This window comes from Lycorma delicatula, chromosome 7 (assembly GCF_047948215.1).
Source record: "Lycorma delicatula isolate Av1 chromosome 7, ASM4794821v1, whole genome shotgun sequence".
Classification (NCBI taxonomy): domain Eukaryota; kingdom Metazoa; phylum Arthropoda; class Insecta; order Hemiptera; family Fulgoridae; genus Lycorma; species Lycorma delicatula.
This window is the reverse complement of record NC_134461.1, coordinates 3,985-28,957: the sequence shown is the minus strand read 5'-3', so window position 1 is coordinate 28,957 and position 24,973 is coordinate 3,985. Positions and strand designations below refer to the sequence as shown.

Genomic DNA, 24,973 nt, shown 5'->3' with positions numbered 1-24,973 from the left:
TGAAAGGTAAAATAAACAAGGAAGAAGCTGGAGAAGTACTTTCTCTAAGAAAAGGAAGGAACAACGAATTGGAGGTCAGGATCGAGGGTGCCAGGAAAAAGCGGGGCAATTCACCACGGTGCTTTTAAGGACAGAGCTGCTGACCTTCAGGTGGACGTAAGATCTAGAGGGGATAGACGCTCGGTAGTACACATCAAAGACTTAGAGCAGACACGACTGAGGAAGACTTACAAGAAGCAATACATCAATCATTGGTAAAAATGAATCGTTTAGAATTTCATCTATTAGACACGCTTATGGCGACACAAGAAATGCCACGATTATTACCAGTTATAAGGCAGCGGTCCGACTTGTGGCCAAAAGAATCAAAGTCGGATGGGTCCACTGTCGGGCCTATATCTGCACAGAGACCCAGAAATGTCGTAGATGTTGGTCGACTGGCCACAGAGAAATTGACTGTTTGGGGCCTGACAGGTCAGCGTTGTGTTTTAATTGCGGCGCAAAGGGAGATATAATAAGTGATTGCAGGGAGCAAATGAAATGTCTGGATTGCTGTAGTTCTGATCACCGCAATGGAGGCGTAGGGTGCAACAAGAGAACGGATGGCTAAACTACTGCTGTCAAATGCCGATCGAAGTTTCCTTTCGCATGATTTCTAGTGGAGGAAATAGCCAGAAACGAAAGAGTGGACATTGTGGTGACCGCTGAGCCAAATTATGATAAACCCATGATCATAATGCTTGATGTTAGAAACGCATTTGGTACGGTCCCCTGGACAGCCATCATTGAGGCGCTTCAAGCCATGCAAATAAGTAAATACTTAGTAAATCAGATAGATCAATATCTGCAAAATAGGTTCATAGAGGTCAAAACCCTAGAAAGGAAAGCGATATTTCAGGTATTCGGAGGGGTGCCGCAGGGATCTGTCCTTGGCCCAACTTTATGGAATGTTTTCTATGATAAAATCTTCAGGCTGAACTACCCCGAAGGGGTATCGATAGTAGGATACGCGGATGATATCGCAATATTAGTAGAAGACAGAGATATTAATGAACCGGAGAACAAGGCAAACCAAGCGCTTAGAACAATAGATGAATGGATGGAGGATAACAAATTAGAAATTGCTCCTAATAAATCCTGTTGCCTGGTCCTCTCGGGTAGAAGACCATTAAGAAGTGTGAATCTAAATATCAGAGGACAGAGAATCGATGAAGTAAAAGAAACAAAATACTTGGGGGTACTTCTGGACAAAAGTTTAAGGTTCAGCAAGCATATCGATATGATTTGCGGGAGAGTTACTCCTGCTGTAAAGGGATTAAGAGGATTATTTCAAAACCACGGCACACCTAAAATGGTTATTCGAAGATTGATAACCGCGGCTATCACTTCGGCGGTACTGTATGCGGCTCCCATATGGGGGGGGGGGGGGCAATGAACATACAGCGAAATAAAAAGAAGTTGAGAAGTGTCCATAGACTGGCATTGCTGCGTGTAGCTGCTAGTTACTGTACGGTGTCGTATTACGCGCTGTGCGTACTGACCGGGGTCATACCCATAGACCTTCAGATAAAAGCCAGAACCCTCAGACACAGCGGTATGTCGAAAGAAGAGATGGAAGGGATTATAGAACAAGAAGAGCGGGCAGGGTCCAGAGTGGGAGAATGGACCAGACGCCTAATCCCTAATATTAAAACCTGGAATAACAATAGACTCGGAGATGTCAATTTTTACATGACACAATTACTGTCGGGGCACGGCTCTTTCGGTCAGTATCTGTATAGGATCGGGAAGAGAGCCACCCCGCAGTGCATCTATTGTCCAGAGAACGACGATGCCGAACATACGTTGTTCATATGTCCAAGATGGGCCGTTAAGAGAGGTCAAATAGTAATTAATGGTCTTACACCAGAAAATCTCATAAACCGGTCGGGGTACAACAATGAGAACCGGGAATGGTTCCGCAGGTTCGCCGGGGAGGTCCTGCGGGCCAAAGAGGATGAAGACAGAAGAACGGGAGTATAAACAGTAGGGTAGGGCGGACAGTCACTCCATGGAGGGCCTGTACGCCTTGGTGTGCGGGTACCTGAGAAGGGGGTGAACTCCAGGGGAGTTTGAGTATGGGTTAAAATAAAAGACCAAGTCCCGGTCGGCGGGGTCGTCCCTGCGGGAGCCTAGGCTCTTTGTGGGGTCGGCGCTGTCGATTAGAGGCCAAAGGCGTAAAGACAGAGTCCCGTTTCCCTGCTGAGGCGTTGGGGGACGGCATAGCCGGACCTTGGCTCTAAAGCGGGGGATTAGAGGCAGGCAATGTAAAACAAAAGATCAGAGACCGGGGAGGCCAACCTGCCGTGCCGGACGTATAGCCGGCGGGTGGGGGACGCCTCCTTTGAGAATAAAAGGACACTCTCCCCGACTGAGTATACTTAATTGGATATCCGGTCGGGGTGAGTAGGGGAGAAAAAAAACAAAAAAAAACAGCCAAATTATAGGACAGCGGCCCGTCACGACTAGCTTGCCGACGCATCTGGCGATGTGACCATTCATAACGTCAGTAGCAAACTAGGATAGCAGCTTCTGTATAGAGGAGATGGAAATTTGGCTGTGCTTTTGCCTGATATGGTCTTGGTATCTGGTTACATAAGCCCGAATATTACTCTAGATACATATGAGCAATACATCTTCGAACTCACCAGAGTATTAGCGGGCAACAAAAAGATTCGTCCTAATGTGAGATTTCAATTCGGGGAGTAACCGTACAAATAGAAGAGGAGAAATATTTGGAAATATGATGATGGCTGTAGGTTGGGTATGCCTTAAGGATAACTCCTACACATTTGAGGCAAGAGGACATAGATCTGTGCTTGATCTCACTTTGATTGAGAGTCGTTGGGACCCGTCACTCTTCCAATGGAGAGTCCTCAGGGAGTAGACCGCCAGCGATCACTTTGTAACACTGATGACAATGAAGGAAGCCTTACCGCCTATTGCCTGTCCTCGTGGGTATTCGCGTTTCACCAGTGGACAAATAAATAAAATTGTAGACAGAGCTGTCAACAAACTGTCTGACTGTAGGGTAGTCACACCGTCAGTTCTACAAGATATTATAATTGGTGAAATGGCAAGAATACCGTTGTCCAATACACGTCGCCCAGTCTACTGGTGGAACGCTGGGATTTCCGAGCAGAGGAGGAAGCATCAACTTTGTCGTAGAAAGAAGCACAGGACATTAAGGAACGGCGGCCCGGCGCATGAAATGGCATCAGTGGCATTTGCTGAAGTAAGGAGTACCCTCAATTATTTAATTAAGCAGGCGAAAAGAGACAAGTGGATAGAACTATGCACAGAACGCGATAACGATCCGTGGGACAGGCATATAAGCTGGTCACAGGAAAACTGGGGCGACGGTTGCCTACCCTAACTCTATGGAGAATGCTAGGGCACAATTAATTTGTCTTATTTCCGGTTGATGACCTTGTTATAGCTGATTTGATTGATTGTAATGGAAGAAGATTCACTCAGACCGAAGTTGCCACAGCTATTCGAAAATTAAAAGACAAGAAAAGCCCTGGTCCGGATAACATACCAGCTGCAATCCTTAAAGGACTCGTGAATAGAGTTCCCTGGGAAATTACAGATATCGTGAACTATGGAGTACAAAATAAGTTGTTTTCTGACATATGGAAGGAATCCAAGGTAGTTTTATTACCAAAAAGGGAGTCGCACACAGAATATTACATACAGGCCGCTTAGCCTTATAAATAATATCGGAAAAGTGGCAGAAAGATTAATAACAAATTCAATTATGGAAGAGCTCGAAGGTAATGATGGATTACACAGGAATCAGTACGGTTTTAGAAAGGGCGGATCTACTTTATAGGCTTTGGACAGGATATATAAATGGGCCCTCTCCACGCGTAGCGGAACATTGAGAACGCGAAGAATACCGCTATTAATTACGCTCGATATCTAAAACGCCTTTGGTACTGTCAAATGGGATACTATAAGGAATGCCCTGGCTAGAAGAGGCATTAGTAATTGGTTACAGAGAAATGTTGGCGATTATCTGAATGGTGCACTTTTAACACCTTGGAGGGAAGCTTGAAACATCAAATTTTTGGTGGTGTACGCAGGGGTCTGTCCTGGGCCCATTGCTGTGGTTAATAGCCTTTGACGATGTTTTGAGGCTGAATTTTACCAGATGGAGTTGAAATCATATGCTGACGACTTGGTTATATTAATTGCAGCAAAAACTGAGATCGAAATTGAGACTAGTGGCGATAGAGTCCTGGAGTTGATTCACGCCTGGTTGGGCGAACAAGGCCTGTAGACAAATGTGAATACATTTCTTTAACAGGCAAAAGGCACATCAGAAACTTAGACTTGAAAGTGGGCAATCATCCTATACGTCGAGTTACACAAACGAAGTACCTTGGAGTTATCCTTGATAAATCTCGTGAGCTTCAGTCCGCATATAGCTGACAGATGTGGTGCGGAAGAAAAGTCTTTAAAGGCTTTATCTGGCAAGACTGCTCCTAGAGCTTCCAGAAGAATAGGTCATAGTTTCTGCTTGCACATCTATATTATTGTATGCAGCGCCGATATGGTATTAGGCTATACTTACTGCTAGAAATGACAGGCGACTTGAGGGAATTCATAGACGTGGCTTGATCGGAGTAACAAGTGGATACCGTACCATATCGTACGAAGCGGCATCTGTTCTTGCCTCTGATCCACCCATTGAACTTAGGGCGCTAGAAAGATGGTTGCGTTCCCAAGGTATGGAGAAATTGCAAGCAAAGGGACCAGATAATGGCAGGAAAGATGGGACCAATATCAGGGCGCCCTGTGGACCAAATGCCTTTTTCCAAGTTTAAGACAATGGGTGAATCGGAATTCAGAGAAATCGGATACTATATCACACTTGTTCTCGGGCCACGGAAATTTCCAGGCGTATTTCTTCCGATTTGGCTTGAGAAATAGCCACAAATGTATGTATTGTGAATTACGAGGATACGCCTGAACACATCATCTTCAGATGTATTAACTGGTATGATGTGAGATTACGAGCTGGAATATCGGACGTGGACTTGCCCAATTCCTCCTATCTTTTGATGAAAATTGGAGGAAATTTGAAAAATTCACCTACACTATCATGAAGATAGAAGATGAGGATACTAGCAATTTGTCACTTCAACAGAATAGGACATCGGAATTATGGGGAATAATAAAGTTAAGACCGAGACCCTGAAGGTCAATTAAGGGGCAAATTCAATTGTTTCTTATTGTTTTTGAGCTGGGAAATTGAAAAATATTGCTCCCAGAACTGTATCTCTTTTAGTTTGTAAGATATCCCATGTAAAACGCCAAAAATAGCGTGAATATATTATTATTATTATGCTTTTACGGCCAACATGGGACCACTTAAGTCAATTTTAGTTGGATCTTTTCTGAGAAAAGCGTGTTATTTTACTCTTCCGAGCTGCCCAGTATTTCTTCATCCGTTCAGATCTTGCTTTCTTTTCTTCATCCGTAAACACCCTCTTCGTTGTATTTTGTCGTTTGTCTGTCTTTTGTTTAAATCTAATGCTTTTATCTTTTAGCTTTGTAATTTTTCCCGTTTTATTCTGTAGGTCGGTCAGGGAAATTCCCAATTCTTTCATATCTTCTCTAATTTCTTTGATCCATCCTACTGCTAGCTTTTGGAACCAGAGCTTTTCAATGATATTTTTTGACAGTCTTGTTTCCTTGTGTCCTTATGAGATGACCAAAGAAAGAGATTCTTTTTTTCCGCATAGTATCAGTAACAGTCTCTATTTCTCGATACACCACCTCATTTGGCATAATCCACCATCGGCCTTCTTTTTGGTGTTTTTTATTGATACACGTTCCGACAATTCTCCTCTCTATTTTCAGAATTTTTTCAATTCGGTTTTTCTGAGTGATTTTGAAAAGGGTCTCGCTTCCGTAGGTGACTTCTGGCTGTACTACAGTTTTATAATGTTTAAGTTTTGTTTTAGCAGAAAGGCATTTTTTGTTATATGTTGACCGAGTTAATTTTTGGGATTTAATCATTTTATTTGTCCTGTTTTGCCATGTCACTTTTTCATTTAAATTATAAGTTATTATTTCCCCTAGATATTTAAATTGTTTTACTATTTTAATTTTCTGATCGTTTACCGTAATGTGCTCTATTAACATAGGATCTATGGCCATTAGTTCAGTTTTTTCGAAAGAGATATAAAGCCCTATCTTTTGTGCTAGGTTTTGAAGGCTCATGATTTGTGTTTTGGCTTCTTGAATATTGTTTGCTAAAAGAGCGAGGTCATCTGCAAATCCTAGGCGATTTAGTGCGATGGAGTTTTTCTTAGTACCCATTCTTATATTTTTGGGATTTATTTCATACCATTTTCTCATGACAAATTCGAGGGCGCAGTTAAAAAGGAGTGGTGAGAGGCCGTCTCCTTGCCTCAATCCAGTTTTTATGTAGAAGGGTTAAGACAGTTCAGCTCTGAATTTCACTCTGGACTGGGTATTGGTTAAAGTTAATTTTATCATGTTTACGAGTTTAGGGTGAAGGCCCAGGTTTCTCAGAATATTCAGCATGGATGGTCGGTGTATACAATCATAGGCCCTTTTAAAGTCGACAAAGGTGATTATTAGTTGTTTTTTCCGTCTTTTATATAAGTCCATCATAAATTTATGGATATTATTTGCTCCGGGCAACCTCTTCATGGCCTAAATCCCCCTTGGTATTCCCCAGCGTGAATATATATATATACACGTATTGGGTGATTCAGAACGATAGGGCAATACTTTGACAACTCATTCTAAAGGCTAAAAATAAGAAAAAAGTTCATATAAATATAGGTCCGAAAAAAAACGTTTCGTTAGCGAGTTATACAGGGTGAAAGATTTCGCCCGAGTTTTAGTTCCTCCGGGTAAAATAAGGCTTTTTGAAATTCTGGGAAGGTCAATTAAGGGACAAATTCAATTGTTTCTTATTGTTTTTGAGCTGGGAAATTGAAAAAATAGGTCCCAGAACTGCATCTCTTTTAGTTTCTAAGATATCCCGTGTAAAACGCCAAAAATATGGATTTATATTTATATGAATTTTCTTATTTTTAGTCTCTAGAATGAGTTGTCAAAGTATTGCCCTATCGTTCTGAATCACTCTGTACATATATATATATATATATATATATATATATATATATATATATATTCACGCTATTTTTGGCGTTTTACATGGGATATCTTAGAAATTAAGAGAGATACCGTTCTGGGACCTATTTTTTTCAATTTCCCAGCTCATAAACCATAAGAAACAATTGTATTTGCCCTTTAATTGACTTTTCCAGAATTTCAAAAAGGCATAATTTACCCGGAGAAATTGAAAGAGGATACCCGGAGGTAGTAGAATAGGAAACTAGTAATTTGTCACTTCAACGGGATGGGACATCAGAATTATGGAGAATAATAAAGTTAAGACCGAGACCCGGCCTTGTAGTTGAGGTCCGTAATGGCATAGCCGGGGCTGCGAGGTTTGAGGCAGGCATAAAAAAGACAGAACCGGTCCCTGGGGTGGGGCTGGGGACAGCTTTGCTAGACCTGGATTCGTACCTGGGGATTTGAGGCAGGCAAATAATTAAAGTAACAAAAGATTCGACCGGGGGGCCGACCTTCTTTATTTTTCCTGTTTAGCCTCCGGTAACTACCGTTTAAATAATACTTCAGAGGATGAATGAGAATGATATGTATGACTGTGAATGAAGTGTAGTCTTGTACATTCTCAGTTCGACCGTTCCTGAGATGTGTGGTTAATTGAAACCAACCGCCAAAGAACACCGGTATCCGCTATCTAGTATTCAAATCCGTGTAAAAATAGCCAGCTTTACTAGGACTTGAACGCTGGAACTCTCGCCTTCCAAATCCAGCTGATTTGGGAAGACGCGTTCACCAGTAGACCAACCCGGTGGGTTTGGCTTCTGTACCCTTCTGTGCCGCAAAAACGGCCCTTCTCAGGGCAAGCGCTTCAGAAACTGCAAACAGCTCTTGTCAGGGTTACAATAAGGTTTTAAGGTGCTTTTTGCTGTTGAAGCCATCCATTCAGTGACAGTATGTTACGTACGTCTATGCTGAAACTAGTCAAAATGGATATTTCCGTTGAAATCTGAAAACGGAAATTTTTTGTGATTACAAAACAAAAGTAATGAAATGTAGTAGAAAAAACAAAGATGGACCACTGAATGTGAAAATAAGAGGAGAAAAGATTATGGAGGTAGAAGAATTTTGTTATTTGGGAAGTAGAATTACTAAAGATGGACGAAGCAGGAGCGATATAAAATGCCGAATAGCACAAGCGAAACGAGCCTTCAGTAAGAAATATAATTTGTTTACATCAAAAATTAATTTAAATGTCAGGAAAAGATTTTTGAAAGTGTATGTTTGGAGTGTCGCTTTATATGGAAGTGAAACTTGGACGATCAGAGAAAAATTATTCAAATTAATTTACACGAATAAATTTGACTACTCATTTATCAATTAGATAGAATCAAATTTTCACAAAACTTTGTTAAAAGAGAAGCAAAACGTTTTTTATAAGTTGCAATACATAGATATGTAAAGCTTCAATACAAATTTAAGTTAATACAACATAATGAAGATCCTGTTGCTTTCAAATTAAGTATAAAATTGGAATTAATTCTACATTTAATATAATATAAAACAGAAACTTTGGTTATTCATAAATAAAAGTTCCTTCAATTCAGCCCTATAAGATTACAAAACTTATGTAAAGAATGAATGTGAATTTAGTTTGTTAATTGAAATCCTAAAAAGATACAGGTCAACTGGAATAGTCGCTTTAATATTGGAAGGGCAGGTAGAAGTAAAAAATTGTGTAGGCAGGCCACGTTTGGAATATGTCAAATAAATTGTTAGGGATGTAGGATGTAGAGGGTATACTGAAATGAAACGACTAGCACTGGATAGGGAATCTTGGAGAGCTGCATCAAACCAGTCAAATGACTGAAGAAAAAAAAAAATAATACTTCCATTATTTGCTCCAACGAAATAAAAACTACGGAAGAAAATCTTATATTTATTTTCACTTTTACAAAATTTTCACAAAATTTACATTTGAGAACAGGTGACTTAAATGTCTGAACTTTCTTTCTTTTTCTTGTTTACCCTTTGGTAATTAATTTTCAGATAATATTTCAGAGGATGATACGTATGAGTGTAAATGGAGTGTATGTAATCTTTTACAGTCTCAGTTCGACCATTCCTGAGATGTGTGGTTAATTAAAACCCAACCACTAAAGAACATACCGGTATAGACGATCTAGTATTCAAATCCATGTAAAAATATCTGGCTTTACTAGGACTTGAACGCTGTAACTCTCGACTTCCAAATCAGCTTATTTGGGAAGACGCGTTAACCACTAGACCAACGCGGTGGTATCGGGGGGGGGGCGCCCTGCCGTGCGGGAATTATAACCGGTGGACGGGTAGGCCCTCTTAGAGTATAAGGACACTCTCCCAGACCGAGTATACTTAAATGGATAACCGGTCTGGGGGAGAAGGGAAAAAAGTTATTTTTATAAAATAAATAAATATAAATAAGCATTTATATTCTGTTTTGAATCTGTTTCGGCCCATTTACCACCGAAATCTGATTGACTACTTTGTTTTTTAAATAAAGCTGTAGCTGCGGTGGCGTTAATACGTATGTAACGTAAATTATTACGAGGATGAATGAAATATAAAGGGTAATTTTTTTTTAAATAAATTTATTGATCAAATAAATAGATATGGATTAGAATTGTCCAAATAGGGCAAAATTTTTGCTGAAAAACGTGCACCTCCTGATTTAAAAGTACTCTCAAAAACAAAATTTTTGACGCGTTGCTGAACCCTTTCCGTTCGAAAAACGTCATCCCCCACTCCACTTGAATTTTAAAGGGGATTTAACATGGGTTTTAGGTTATTTTCATGTCGTGACGATATAGCGCTTGCATGTTTCATCACAAAACTTCAAAAATAACGTATATAAGGGTTTTTGGGGTCGGAGACCACGAATTTGGTCAGAAACTTATTTTGACACATGAAAACTGTCAAAATTGCTGTCAATCAATTGACAACTAGCGTTTTTATGAAGGAAAATCAATGTTTGACATTACAGACAACGTTAATAAGTGTTTTTTGGTGTCGGAGAACACGAATTTGAAGTCAGAAACTTATTTTGACACATCAAAACTGTCAAAATTGCTGATTTGGGAAGACGCGTTAACCACTAGATCAACCCGGTGGGTTTGAACGATTAGAACTGTCGACTTCCAAATCACCAGCTGATTTGGGGAGGATGTATTTACCACTGCACCAACCCGGTGGATTAAATATCTGAACTTTTGTTTATTGTAGATGTTAATTATTTTTTTTTTTTCAAATTTATGCATTGTTGTTTGTTAACCTGTTTCCTTTCTTTTTTTTCTGTTAAAAAGGTATTAATGAGAATGTGGTACGTGGTATTTGTAAAACATTGCAACTAACGTTGCCACGTTATTCGGATGGACCTTCAAGATCGTACGTGAAAAGTACTATCGTTGCTCTTATCCTTGCGTATCCTGATTGGACGATGAAACATCTGACTGCCGTCATTGCCGATTCTGCACATCATAATTTACCACTGGTTTCGACGTATGTTAAGTTTTCCTTTTTACTTTATCGTTTATTCTTTTAGTTAATTAGCGGTGTGGTTTTTTTTTTCTTAAGTTATCAGTTGATCTTTGTTCTAAAAAGAATACGATATTTTTAAAAGTAATTCGGTTGAAAACTTTGGTAACTTGTAATTAATATACTTGAAGATTTGTATGTACTGTCAAGAGCGACTTCCTTTTTTTATTTTATCGATCTTTAAACGTCAAAATGTTTGTTATTTAATTAGAGTAAGTTTCAAAATTTTCTTTTGTTTTATAAAAATGGCTCTGGCAATTTTTTTCAGCTTTAATTAATTATTATAACATTCTCCTAAAATATTCATACATAATTAGTTACTACCCCGGGAAAAAATTCATTGAGGTGTTCACCCTGTTTGTAAAAGATGTGCCTTTGAAATTTTTACGATGTTTTTTATACAGGATTATCATAAAAGAATGGTGCGGTTTTGAACACGGTTTAAATTAAAACAGAATTACTTACAGTTTATGTTTTTTTTATTTTTCAAATTTGTCGTCTCAAACATTTTTTTACATAATTAATAAATTTCATTATGTGCGCCCTTAGTCGCTCGACAAATGTCCAAACGATACTCAACTTCTCTCCAAACATTAGTTAACATTTCTTCGTTAACGGTTGACATCGCTTCATTAATCCTGTTTTTTAAGCGGTTTAGGTAGCGAATTTTTTGTGTATAAACAGTGATTTTGATGTACCCCCACAAGCAAAAATCGCAAGGTGTCAGGTCTGTACTCCTTGGAGGCCAAAGTATGGGTCCTTGCCGGCCTATCCATCGATCTCCAAAATTTTTCGTTCAAAGCGTCCGTGACCGATGCATTCATTGAAGTGCAGGGGGAGCACCATCTTGTTAGAAATAAAGTCGATGAATGTTTTCGAGTTCATCCGGCTGAGGAAAGCAATAATCGGTTAACATGTCAAGATACACGACTCCATTAATTGGTTTTTTCAGCAAAGAAGAAAGGCCCTATTACATGATTTTTCATCGTACCACTCCAAACATTAACTTTAGGCGAATCGCGTTGTTTCTCGATAATTGCGTGTGGGTTTTCAGAGCCCTGTATTCGTGAATTGTGTCTGTTAACGCATCCATTCGCATGTAATGTAAAAATTATATCGTCTAAAAATGATTCGTTTTCACTTATTCTCTCCGACATTTCAACGGCGAAATTGTAACGTTTTACACCATCATCGGGGGTTTCAATTCCTGCTGTTTTTATAAGCGTGTTTTTATATCTGGATTTTATAAGCGTGTAATTTCAGTTTTTTACGTAAAACTTTGTGAACTGTTGATTTTGGAATACCTAATTCGACGCTTTGACAGGGGATGGACTTCCCAGGACCGTATATCCACTTAATATTATCTATAAAGTTTAATATAATTACTCCTTTGTACTTTAATTCTTTTTTCTTTAACGGGAGGTTACGAGAGCACTTTCATAATCGCAGTGACCCTAGCGTCCTGGTAGAAAATAGTTTTTTTTTATTCCGCGTCTGTACGTTAATTAAAAAGGAACATTCCTTTTTTAATTCCGTTATCGATTTTAGTCGGTGGAAGGAATATGAAACCTGTTTTTTTTTTTCAGTAGTGATCTGAAGATGGCGAAACGAAAATGCTCTTTGATTGCCAAATCTGTCCAAAAACAAGCTAGAAGGGCGAAAAAACGAATTCGCTAATAAGAGGGTTCACCCGAGATTATGAGAGCACTTTCATGATCGCAGTGCCGTCCATGGCGTACTGGTGGAAAATAGTTTTTTTTTTTTTATTCCGCGTGTGTACGGCGTGGTGTTCCATCGTGATGTATGCGTTCCATCGGCGTGGTGATTGACTGTTATTCGTATGCGTAAATACGAAGCAAGACTACGAAAGAGAGAGGACTGTAGGTGTCACAGTGCCGACCTGACATGTTGGTGAAACATAGTTTTGGGTAGATATAATTAAAAAAGCTATCTATTGTAACGGGTACCATCATTCGAATTCTTCACCAATCACTTTCAAATTGTTCTAGCGAGGTAGAGAGCACTGTCGGTGTCACAGTGCCGATCCTAACATGCTGATGTATGATAGTTTTAGGTAGATTTTATTTTTAAAAAACTACCTATTGAAAATGGATACAAATTTTGTATCACTTTCAAAATGTTCTAGCGAGGTAGAGAGAACTGTCGGTGTCACAGTGCCCATCCTACCATGCTGGTGGAAGTTAATTTTAGGTAGATTTCATAAGTAAGCTACCGTTTGTAAATGGGTACCATGATTCTATTTCCCGAAAATTTCAACTTGTCTACGCGTTTCACATTTCCAAGACACCAAAACCATCATCAGTTCAAATGTTTATTTATTTATTTATATATATATATATATATATATATATATATATATATAATTGCTGATCATCTAATTAGTTCAACCGTTTTGTCCGGTACACTTGGTCTGCCGGTTGATTTCTGTTTCTTAACCGATCCGGTTTCTTCGAATCGTTTGAACCGACGCGTTATGTTATTTTTGTGTGGCGGATCTCTTCCGAATTCACGTCGAAACGCACGTTGAACTAAAATTACGGATTTTAATTCGGCCATCGATAAAACACACTTTGCTTTCTTTTTTTTTCAATCTTGTTAAACACCACCAACATCCCCGGCCTCTGCCGTTAGGCAATGCCCAGGAATGTTGGAGTGTCGTGGCAGTCGACTGCCCCCCTGTCTTGCCTTTTTTTTGGCGTCCCATCGGGGTCCTCTCAGTTTCATCAAGATGCAGTAGCCCTCCCTTTTGAACGACCACTACATCCGTCCACTGAGAGGCTACCCTTCCCGTCACTACACTTGGTTGCCGGCTACGCCTTGCGCGAAGCCGGCAAACCGCCGCATCCCCCCCTCTCACACCTGAGGGTCCCAAATGCATCATCGGAGCACCCCAACTGACGACCTTCATTCTTGTATATGAAGTAGCCAAAGCGTCCTCTGCATCCAGGCTGCCTCCCTGGCCCTGCACGGCGATCACGATTCGCTCCCTGTATTTTTTTTCACACCCATCCACAGGACACAACATCACTCACACCACCACTTAGCCGCCATCAGGAAAACGCAGTTAAGCCTAGTAACACACACCATACAATAAAATAAAATTCGGTAAACACAGTAACTTCCCGCTGCTGCGGCAGCTGCTCTCGTCGTAGTCAGCCACCACTATCACGTTGGCTGCGATTGCACTCCTCAACCAGCAGCAAAACACAAAACAACTCGATAAAATGAAATAAAATAAGATAACTGGCATTTCTCCCACCACCACCCCATTCGGTCGCCCTAGAGCATAGACCAAATGTTCCGTGTCAAAAACGGATACTGTGCCTCTAGAAATCGGTTTAGCGACTTAGATCCTAAATGTTCCTAATGAGCTATCTAACGTGCGTGAGCGAATTAAGCAAGGTGCCGTACAGCACCCGCTGCTTAAGTGTCCCAATCGCTCACTTGTCAACCATAAAACTAAATCGGGGAGGCGCACCCCTTGTTACTATTAAAACTATCGTAGTTCTTATATATAAAAGGCAGCAATTTAGGCTGCCACGCCTCGGTCGCTGTATGTCAGCTAGTACCTGTCCACCATTTAACAGCGCTTGGAGCTGATTTGGCCGATGGCCAGCCGCATTCTCAGAGATGGTTTCCAGCAGCAAAGCTGTAGGAGTCCATATTATATTTAATAAACCCTTAAAATTACCGATGACGGTTGAACATAGCAACCTCATAGAGGAGGAACTCCCACACGGTCCGACAATGCGGCTCTCGCCACACTGACTCGCCGTTTGTGAGCGGCCAAGTTTCCCCCTGACCTCTAAGTTCCAGGGTGGCTCGGTCTCTGGCCCCCCCCCCCAAGAGCAGGGCAGTCAAACATCATATGCACATTCGACTGGACCTCCCCGCAGTCACACAACTCATCAGCCACCAGGCGAAACCGAAACAGATATCGGTTCAAATTTACACGGTCGGTGAGCACCTGGGCACCCGACGCCCTTAAAAACGAACTCGAGGCATACCGTCCCCCCAGATCCTGTATAAAACTATACAAGGATCTTCTCTTAGTCGTGGTGTGCCATTCAAGCTGCCATGCCAACATCGCGAGGCTCCGTAGCCTCTTCCGCAGACGGGAGATGGGCAACCGGACGAAATTTTGTTCCGGTGCATTGTGATCACCGTTCCGCTCCGGTTTTGGCGCGGCTCGAAACCGCATCCCAAATGCCTCGGCCTCCCGGCCTCTTCGCAAGTTCCACATGAGTGCCCGAACTTTCACAACTAAATCGATCGGGATAGCCTTTCCCAATACGGTAGTAGCCTCGTAGGAGGTTGTTTTAAATACACCGGTGCATACTATCATGGCTCTGCGGTTGGCACTCCTTAAATTTTGAAGCGGTGCTCTATTTCTTTCCAACCTATGCGCTCAAACTGGCGCCGCGTATGCGATCGTACTTTCGAAGACGCCTCGGTACACCAAGTACACTTGACGGCCCGACAGCCCGTAATCCTTCCGAGCAATCCTTCTAAGTTTGTGCATCACAGAGACAGCGTCCGCCACAACTTGCTTAATATGGTTACTAAAAAGCAATTTGGGGGTTTCGACTGCATGATAATTTGTCTGCGCCCTTCAGAAGCATAAACTTCGTCTTGGACACAGAAATTCTTAAATTTTGCATGTCCATCCAGCCTTCGGCGGTTGACAAAGCCGCCTGCGCTTTTCTTTCTAGCTGCGGTCGTGAATTTCCACGAACTAAAAGGAGACAGTCCTAAAAGGATGCAGTAGCCCTCCCTTCTGGACAACCACTACATCCCTCCACTGAGAGACTACCCTTCCCGTCTCTATACTAGGTTGCCGGCAAACCGCCGCGTCCCCCCTCCCACACCTGAGGGTCCCAAATGCATTATCGGAGCACCCCAACCGACCTTCATTCTTGCATATGAAGGAGCCAAAGCGTCCTCTGCAATACAATAAAATGAAATAAAATAAGATAAAGTAAAACACAATCAGAACAATATTGAAGAACCTTCCCTTCAGTTGCAGCCCATAACGTTGGGGTCTGAACTCATTCCTCCTTCCGCAATCCGCGGGCACGTTCGCTGTGAGTGCCCTCGTAGCCGTCGGCAAGAACGGAAACAATCAATAAAATAAAATAATACCACAATCATACAATACAAGGAAAATACCTAATAAATGAAACCCACACTTCATGTTGTCTCTTTGGCGGTGTCACTTCTAGCCTTGGCCCTCCTGCACACAGTCGAAGCGATCGTGCGAGCCGGCCGTAGAGTACCGACCACAGTGACAATGGAGACAATTAATTCACAATACAATACGACACAAAAATAAAATATATAATAGAAGAAACACACAGTATACTCGCTAGGGACATTGCTGCTTACCAGCGCCTAGAAATCTTCTCCCCACTCTCTTCCATGTACCTCCTTCTTCTTCAGGATGCTAGCCACCGTGCTCTGTACAACCTCCCATTCTCTCTTCCCTTTCAGCATGTGAGCTACAGTTGTTTCTGGAGTGAGGCCATTTGTGGCCCACCTTTCGCACTCGTAAAAGGTGTGCTCCGGCGTGTCATCCTGGCCACAGTAGAAGCACCTCGGTGCCCGTCTTCTCTTGAACCGATGTAGGTAGACCCCGAACTCCCCGTGTCCAGACAGAAACTGCGTGAGGAAGTACCTACCCGTGCCATCTCCTGCCGGTTGACCATCAGCTGCCTCTGTGATTACGCCTTCGGCGTTCCTTCGTATGTGGAGACCAGCTGCGTGGCCCGCAGCTCGATGGGAGGCACCCCTGCAATGACTGCCACTGCGCATCCTGATACGGTGCGATACGCCGATGTTGTTATGCGTATCGCCGCTCTTGTGGTAAGGGAGGCTAGCATCCGTACGTTCTTCTTTCTCAAAAGTGCGTCCATCCAGGCCGGGACCGCGTACAGCAAGACGGAGGAATTCGCTGAAAGGATCAGCCGTCGCTTGCTCGCCCGTGGTCCGCTCTTGTTGCCCATTAGTTTTTGTAGAGCGTCTTGTATCTGCTCGACCCTCTTCGTGACCTCTCTGAGGTGGATGTTAAACAGCCCATTCTTGTCAATCCACACGCCCAGGTGCTTAGCGCAACTGGACGTGTGGATTTGCTTTGTCTTTATCCGAGTACATAGTAACTCGCTAAACTCAGCGCAACAACAATACAAGAACTGACGTTGTGGTTACAACTGTTGATAAACAAACTTTTGGGTTGGAGGCTTTCAGGGATACCGATATAGCATCTAGAAATTTCCCTACAATCTTCCTATGAATTACTGAAACCGCACCATTCTTTTATGATAACCCTGTATTATATGGCTTTTAAGTAGCTTCTTTCAATGCCTACACTCACTCATATTTACCAATATTCTTGTAATTTTTGGAAGCATTCCTTAGTCCGGTCGTAAAAAAAAAAAAAAAATTTCAGCCGCTTTGTCTTTTTGTTGATAATGTCTAATTTCAAATGGGAAAAAAAATCTGGCGCCATTTCAGTACGTATGATGGATGTTCAAGAGATTTGTTGTCACGAGTGGTAATTCTTGACTCCCATCGGTTGATGATATTCTCTGGTGTATTATAATGCAAACAAGAATAGATTTCATTTTCTTTTCTCCAAATCAAACTTCTACAGCCGACGAGTTAAAATGGGCGGTCTTAGTTTTTATGACAGGTGTTTTGTTTGCAGTTTATACAAAATGTAATAATGTCTCTTGTGATTATACTAGAAAAATGTTTATCAGCCACCTCCTAAATAATCATAAGTAATTGACAAATATAGTTAAGTATAAATAAAATTAAAAGTTGCGTTAGTCTTTCTTTATGGCTGTAATAAAGAGGTACCTTGTTTACTCTGTAACTTACTTTTTTGTCAGAGTTGCTTTCTTTGAGAGGAACGAATGATGTTCATACATCAGCCGCCAGTCCCTAGTAATTTGGCGTAGGATTTTTTTTATTCTTAAGAGTACCTGTACAATATCAGGAATATCGGGTATTTGTGACCCGTATCTGATCTATTGCACGTGTGTTACGTGCCGTAACTGTATCTCCACATCATGCAAACAGCTAAAATGGTACAGTAATTATCTAAAAATGTTATAATTTTTATTACGTTTATATTTGTAACTGAATTCTTAGTTTTATCTTCATTTCTTTTTCTTATATTTAAGGTAGATGTATGTATTTTACTGTTTAATGATTTTTTTTTTTTAATTTCAGCAAAAGTACTGCACAAAGCGGCTTGTTTGCGTTAGAATGGACAAGTTTGTTAGTAGAACAAGGTCTAAATAAATGTACTGATATAGGAAAAAATGAATTTCAGCGACTTGTAGAGACTCAGGCGATATTAATTTCTATTATTGTTGCTGCTGGGAATAGCAAGTGAGTACTTTTATCGGTTACATTGTTTGTTTTTTTTTTTAACCTTTTCAGATCATTTAGACATTGGAAATGGTTATGTACGGCGTCAGTTTTAAAACGTTGTACAGCATTTTATATAAGTCGCGGCATTTATCTCTCTCTCTCTCTCTCTCTCTCTCTCTCTCTCTCTCACTCTCTCTCTCTCTCTCTCTCTCTCTCTCTGTCTCTCTCTCTGTCTCTCTCTCTCTCTGTCTCTCTCTCTCTCTCTCTCTCTCTCTCTCTCTCTCTCTCTGTCGCTCTGTCTCTCTCTCTCGAAGTTATTCTTCAAATTCACTATATTACGTTTCTCCTGAAAGTGCTTCAATTACTATAAACTGCCATTTCTATCGACGCCGAATCTTCTCGAGCTGCAGATTACATTTTCGTCGATGCAGAATCTCCAAACTCGTTGCTAAACTCGTACACTACGGCGGACTACGCCCAGGAATTTACTGTATGTATTCGTTTTACCTTCATTCACGAGTTCGTCTCTTACTAATATTTGTTTGCTACAGGCAAGTTCAATTTTCATTATTCATTACGTTAAAGTTATTTTATCATTAAAATTTGTGGAACATTCAGTTCATCGTACCTTATGCCTTTCGATTTCAAGTTTAGTTTAAAAAAAAACCATTTATTCACTTTAGTGCAGTCACGATAGGTGATTTACCTATTTTACGTATTTTAATTATTACGATTTGTTATTGTAATTAACTGTATAATTTTAATCTTGTAACTTGTTAATCGTCGAGATTAATCTTTTTCTACTCGTGAACTGTATTCGTAATACTTCTCGTAAATTAACCTAAAGCAAATTACTCCTGATGTGCAGTTATATTTTAGGACTTTGTAATTTTATATTTTCAAGAATGCTTATTTATCAAAATGAACTCTATTTATATTATTACTTACTTTAATGTGATTATATTGTAATTAACTCTTTTTTATACTGAAGTTATTGTAATTTATTTTTCTAAGTTAATGACATCTGTTCATTGCTAATTTTTCAATATTACAGCATATGTCAGTAATGTAATAGTTTTCCAGTCATACTATCTTGATTGATGTTTTGTTTTTCTAAGTATATAGTTGAAAATAAGGTGTTTTATGTTCTCTTGTTTTCAGGCTTTTTGTTACATTGTGTATTTAAATAATGTATATTCGTGTATTTTTTTCATTTAACATCGTTGTTCATATGTTGATTCAGCTGATATTTTAAGTATCATTAAGTCATGTTAATTTCATAATTTCTTTTTATGTTTTAAGGTTATGATTTAACATAAGTTCCGTTGTCTTCTTTCTCATTAAAGTCCAATTTCTTTTGGCAAATACGAGCTGTGTTTTTTGTTAGATTTACCCGACAGTTACTTTGTTCAAGTAGTCAGTCGTATATAAGGGAGAGTTTTATAATTTGTATGCGTAATTTTTGAGAGTTTATTACATCACCGTGCAGTTTGTTCACAACAGGATTGCTGTTTTCATCCGGGCCCAGATGGAGTTCCGGCAGCGGTCATTAAAGGCCTGGCTAGAACAGTACCGTGGGAGATGACGGACATTTTGAGTTATGGGCTGCAACACCGCATTTTCCGTGAATGCTGGAAGGAGGCCAGAACGGTTTTTCTTCCCAAACCGAATACAAACCCAGGCGTTTGCGAGTACCGTCCTATCAGCCTCATAAATAATACGGGTAAGGCTGCTGAGAGACTTCTTGCTACCAGGATCCAAGAGGAGCTGGACCTAAACGGAAGCCTACATTTGGAGCAATATGGATTCCGTAAGGGCCGTTCGACACTGGATGCGATAAACAGGGTGGTTAGCTGGGCGGCGGAGGTACTTAGCGGTACTTGGCGGACCAGAAGGATCCCATTGATGGTCCAGTTAGATATCAAAAATGCGTTTGGCTCTGTACCGTGGACGGCCATTGTAGCGGCGCTCAGAGAAATGAATGTTAGTGACCGCTTGCTAAACCAGGTTGACTGCTACCTGTCTGATAGATGGACGGAGGTTCGCACTTTGGAGGGGGTGGTGAGATTTCCGGTTTTCGGTGGAGTTCTGCAGGGGTCTGTGTTAGGCCCCTTGCTGTGGAACATCTTTTACGACCGGGTGCTCCGGTTACCTTATCCGGAAGGAGTCGGCGTAGTCACTTACGCTGATGACATTGCACTATTGGTGGAAGATAAGGAAATCGGTGATGCAGAGGATAAAGCAAATCGCTCCCTCCAACTCATAGACAACAGGCTAATAAACAACAACATGGAGGTGTCCCCGGCAAAAAGCAAGTGTATCCTCTTCACGGCTTTCGGGTCGTGATCCGTGGAGAGGTTATAACTGAGGTCAACGATACAAAATACCTAGGGGTGACAATAGATAATAGTCTCAAGTTTGGTGGGCATATAGAAAATGTGTGCAAAAAAGTAGAGCTCACCGTAAAAGCCATCAAGAGATTATTCGTGGAACACACAGTACCGGGGGCCTCCAAACGGAAACTGATTGCGTCGGCGGCGGTGTCTGCGGCGTTATACGGGGCGCCGGTTTGGGCTGATGCAATCAGGATACAAAGAAACAAGGACAAACTGCGAAGAATGCACAGAACGGCATTGTTGGGAGTGGCGGCAGGGTATCGTACTCTGTCATATGAAGCTATATGTGTGCTTGCGTCGGTCCCGCCGATAGAACTTCAGATCAAGAGCAGGAAAGCGAGAGCGGAAGGGTGTAGCAGAGCTGAGACCGAGGCGATGACCCGACAGCGGTGGAAGAAAGTACGGGCAGAGACTAACGCTGCAGCCTGGACCAGAAGGTTAATAAGTGATTTGGACGCACGGCTGGATCGCCGACATGGCGATGTGAACTTTTACATAACACAGATGATGTCGGGTCATGGATGTTTCGGTTACTATTTAAAAAGATTCGGCAAGAGAGACACACCAAACTGCGACTACTGCCGGGAGGTGGACGACGCAGAGCGTACGATGTTCGAATGCCGAAGATGGGCACAATACAGACAATTCATAGCAGTCGATAACCTGAACGCGAATAACATAGTAGAGTGGTCGCTAAGACGGGAGCAGAACCGGAACGTTTTTAACAATTTCGCCGGTACGGTTCTTCGCACTAAGGAAGAGGAGGCGCGACGAAGGAATCGTTAGGTTCAATCGTAAATAGGGATCGGTGGACAGCCCCATCTCTGAGAGCCTATATGCCCTGGCGTGCAGGTTTCGGTAAGGGGACGGGCACTCCGGGAAGATTTCGCGGGAATAAAATTAAAAGACCTAGACCCGGCCGGCGTGTCTGGTTTTGGGGGTGCGCGCGCTCTTTGTGCTGGTCGCACCGGTTTGAGGCAAACGGCATAAAGACCGAGACCCGGTTTCTGTCGGCAGGGGTGGGGAACGGCATAGCCGGGCTTTGCCCCTCGTCGGCGGGAATTAGAGGCAGGCAAGAAAAGATCTAGTACCGGGGCGGGAAGACCGCCTTAGAGTCAAAAGACACGTCTCTGGACCGAGTATACTTAATCGGATGTCCGGCCCAGGGATGTAGGTAAAAAAAAAAGGATTAAATCAAACATGTCCATGCGGGTCGACAATGATTGATTTTTGTGTAGTCTGATTTTAAGCAGCGGGTGTTTGATGCTTTCGATGATTTTTGCTACGTGCGACTTACATCAAGTGTTGCAGTGAATTTTTACGTTAAACTTTGGAAAAATTAAAAATTTTAGACGTTTCCTTGAAAATGCGAGGAAAAAGAGACTTGAACTCGTTTCAATTTGAGCTTTATTCTTCATACATTCACCATGACAATGCGTGAACTCTAATACTTCAATATGTCGCTGCAAATTTGTGATTTTTATATGACATGCCATTCCTCACACACTGGAATTGTTTGATCTAATTTTTGTTCATTTTATTTCCAAAATTGAAATTGCGATTAAAAGGGTAGAGAGAAGTTGTGACCGCTATTTAACACTTTGAGTGCCGCCTATACAGGAAGTAAAACGATTTTAATGGCCGATGTTTTTTTCTCATATAATTTCATTCAGTATCACAAAAAAATGAATCGGTAATAACTATCGTTCATTTGAGTAAAAAATACGTTTTTAGCGATTGTTTTTTTGGTGTGGTGATGCATTGGCTTTACACGGCCAGTAACAGTTAAACCGTTAACCGTTTTAGTTTATGTTCACAAATTGAGTTAGTAGTTTTTGAGTTACAAGTAATTCTGTGTTCAAGTCTGTGTTACTCTGCATTTACAATTTTTATATTACATATATCGGTTCTGTATTCAATCTTTATTATTCTGTATTTCGGTTTACGTGTTTTATTTATTGAAAAATGAACAGAAGTTATGAATCGATGTAAAAAGAATTACAAAAACTGTGTCAGGATTTGTTGTCTGATGGAAGTTTTCGGCAACGTTTACCTATCGGACGAATATCAGCCTTCAACTTCTGAGTCTGAAGAAGAGGAAGATGAACCACCATCTAAAAAGAGAATGTTCATTCAAAAAACAGGTCGGTCTAGTCCTACTATTACTACTGAGAAAATTGATAATAATAATCATCCCCTTTTGCGGAGATGATAAAGGTCAAAGTTCTGTTGCTACTAAAGTAACTACGGCCCTCATGACCGATCTACTGGATAAGGGGCGTACACTCGGTACTGATAACCGGTACACCTCAATAGCACTAGCCCGTGAACTACTAAAACGAAACGCTCACCTGGTTGGTACTTTGAAATGAAACAGAAAGAATAATCCCCGAGTGTAATTAAACAAAAAAAAAACTTCAAAAAGGGGGAAATTTTGCTGTTGAAAGCAATGCAGGTGTAGTCGTGTTAAAATGGCATGACAGAAAAGATGTCCTAATGTTGACAACCAAACACACCGATGAATATGATAGAAGTTCAGAGACGAAACAATCCTGTTCAGAAACCGAAGTGTGTCATTAGAATACAACAAAGGAAAGGCATTCATCGATACTTCAGACCAAATCAAGAGTTATTGCTCGTCTTTGAGATGCGGAGAGAAGCGGTACAGAAAACTTGCTGTGGAATCGCTTCTTGGAACCTATGTAGTAAATGCGCTTTACTTATACAATCGGCTTACAAATGGAAACATGCAAATCATCGCATTCAAAGAATCGACAGGAATCAACGTTAGTGTGCCGTTGCTCCTCCTCCTCCGACACCGGTAGACCAACCTCACCGCTTTGTCGATGTTGGCAGACAAGGAAGAAGGGGATGGCTTTACTGTTATGAAAAAATGTTAAAGAAAAGTCAAAGGAACGGATTGGAATGCAAAGTTGGCAGGAGTTTATATATTCTCCCTACGGATCGCAGAACCTGGACAGAGTCCCTTGCTGCAGGATGATTCTATCGGGCGTGTTTTTAAGGTTTATTTTTAAATGACGGGTCTAATTTTACAATTTTTGTCTTATTTAGTATTTTGTGTTTTAGGGACGGATTTAATTGCATTCCAATCCGTTGTTAAACCGGCGTTATCGAACCTATTTTATGGGCCGACCGCAGAAGGCTAGGCTTATGAAGCCTGTCCTCCCGATGTAATTACCCTTCAGACCGTCCACTGAAGTCCTTTTGGTGCTAACGCTTCATAGGCTAGCAAGAATACGCCATAACGGGGCACCGACTATCAGGAGGGAGCAATGCAAACCCTACTCCGGAGGAGTCAAACCAGCAATTGCTGGTTTATTTTAATTAACATGTAAGTGTTAAAGGAGAGGTCGGGTAGAAGTTCTTCATCCGCTTCTGTTACGGCTACCTTTCAGGATGCATCTCTGCTGGGCAAAGTCAAAGGCCGAAGGCAGGAAGATTGCCGTGCGAAAAACTACTCAAACCAAATATAAATGTGTGGTGTGTGAAAAAACACTTTTGCTTGGACTGTATTTTTGGTGTACATAAATATTTTGTCTGAAAAGTTATTTTTTTATTTATTTTAAAGTTGAAATTTTATTATCTATATTTTATTTTCAAGCCCATTTTCTAGCAGTTACTTTATTATAGTTTTTGTCGATACAAATAACATCATATTGTAATACTGATATTCTGCATTATTTCATTACATTTATCGTAAAGTAATAACCAAGTGACACCACTGTGGGTGGACTCACTATCAACAGGCCAATAACAGTTTCATGACATACTGGCCGTGCCCTTTCATTTGAAATGTGTTTTAATAGGAACTGTGAATCCAGAGCGGAGTTACGCGGCCATATAACTAAACCTAACATGTGGTGACACATTTGAATCACGCGGCCATTAGATCTGTAACTCTGTGAATCCACGTTGGACTCACATGTCACTTAAAAGTGTTAAAAAAACTGTGTTCCAGAAGGAGTACATGTGAATGTGGAAGAGGTGTACAACGGAAAGGAGTGTTACTTTGAAGAAAATCGATTGAATAATGTAAATGTTCAATGAAATTAAAAAGAAGGTTTTGAGTAGACCTTGTTTTTTTGTATAACGTATTATTTACCGATCAAATTAAAATATATTTATATCGCTTGAGTTAAGCTTTTACTATTAAAATGGCGGTAGTTTTATTATTATATATATTTTTAAATGTACTTAAAGTTATTTGTCAATTAATGTCGTCTTAATTTCCGTTTCTCTTTTTTAGAAGAACTAATAAAGCGTATAAAATATTACATAAAACATGGCAAAGCTCTCCTGATATGATTGATCTATACGGTAATGCAGTGTCATCTTTACCCCAGATGCCGTATACTGTTGTGTTGGGTTCATATTTCTTGCGATATTTAGGAGAAATCAGACAAAATGATCTTATCGACAAGTATAAG

General features: G+C 40.8%; 1 protein-coding gene across 1 annotated transcript; it reads left to right on the top strand.

The window, feature by feature from the left end:
• Positions 1 to 260: 260 nt before the first annotated feature.
• LOC142327832 (stalled ribosome sensor GCN1-like) lies at positions 261 to 24,973 on the top strand (the record flags this gene model as incomplete). Its single annotated transcript, XM_075371171.1, has 4 exons — positions 261 to 474; positions 10,500 to 10,695; positions 17,986 to 18,147; positions 24,793 to 24,973. Coding segments are annotated over exons 1-4 (753 nt in total), but the record flags the coding sequence as incomplete, so codon positions are not given.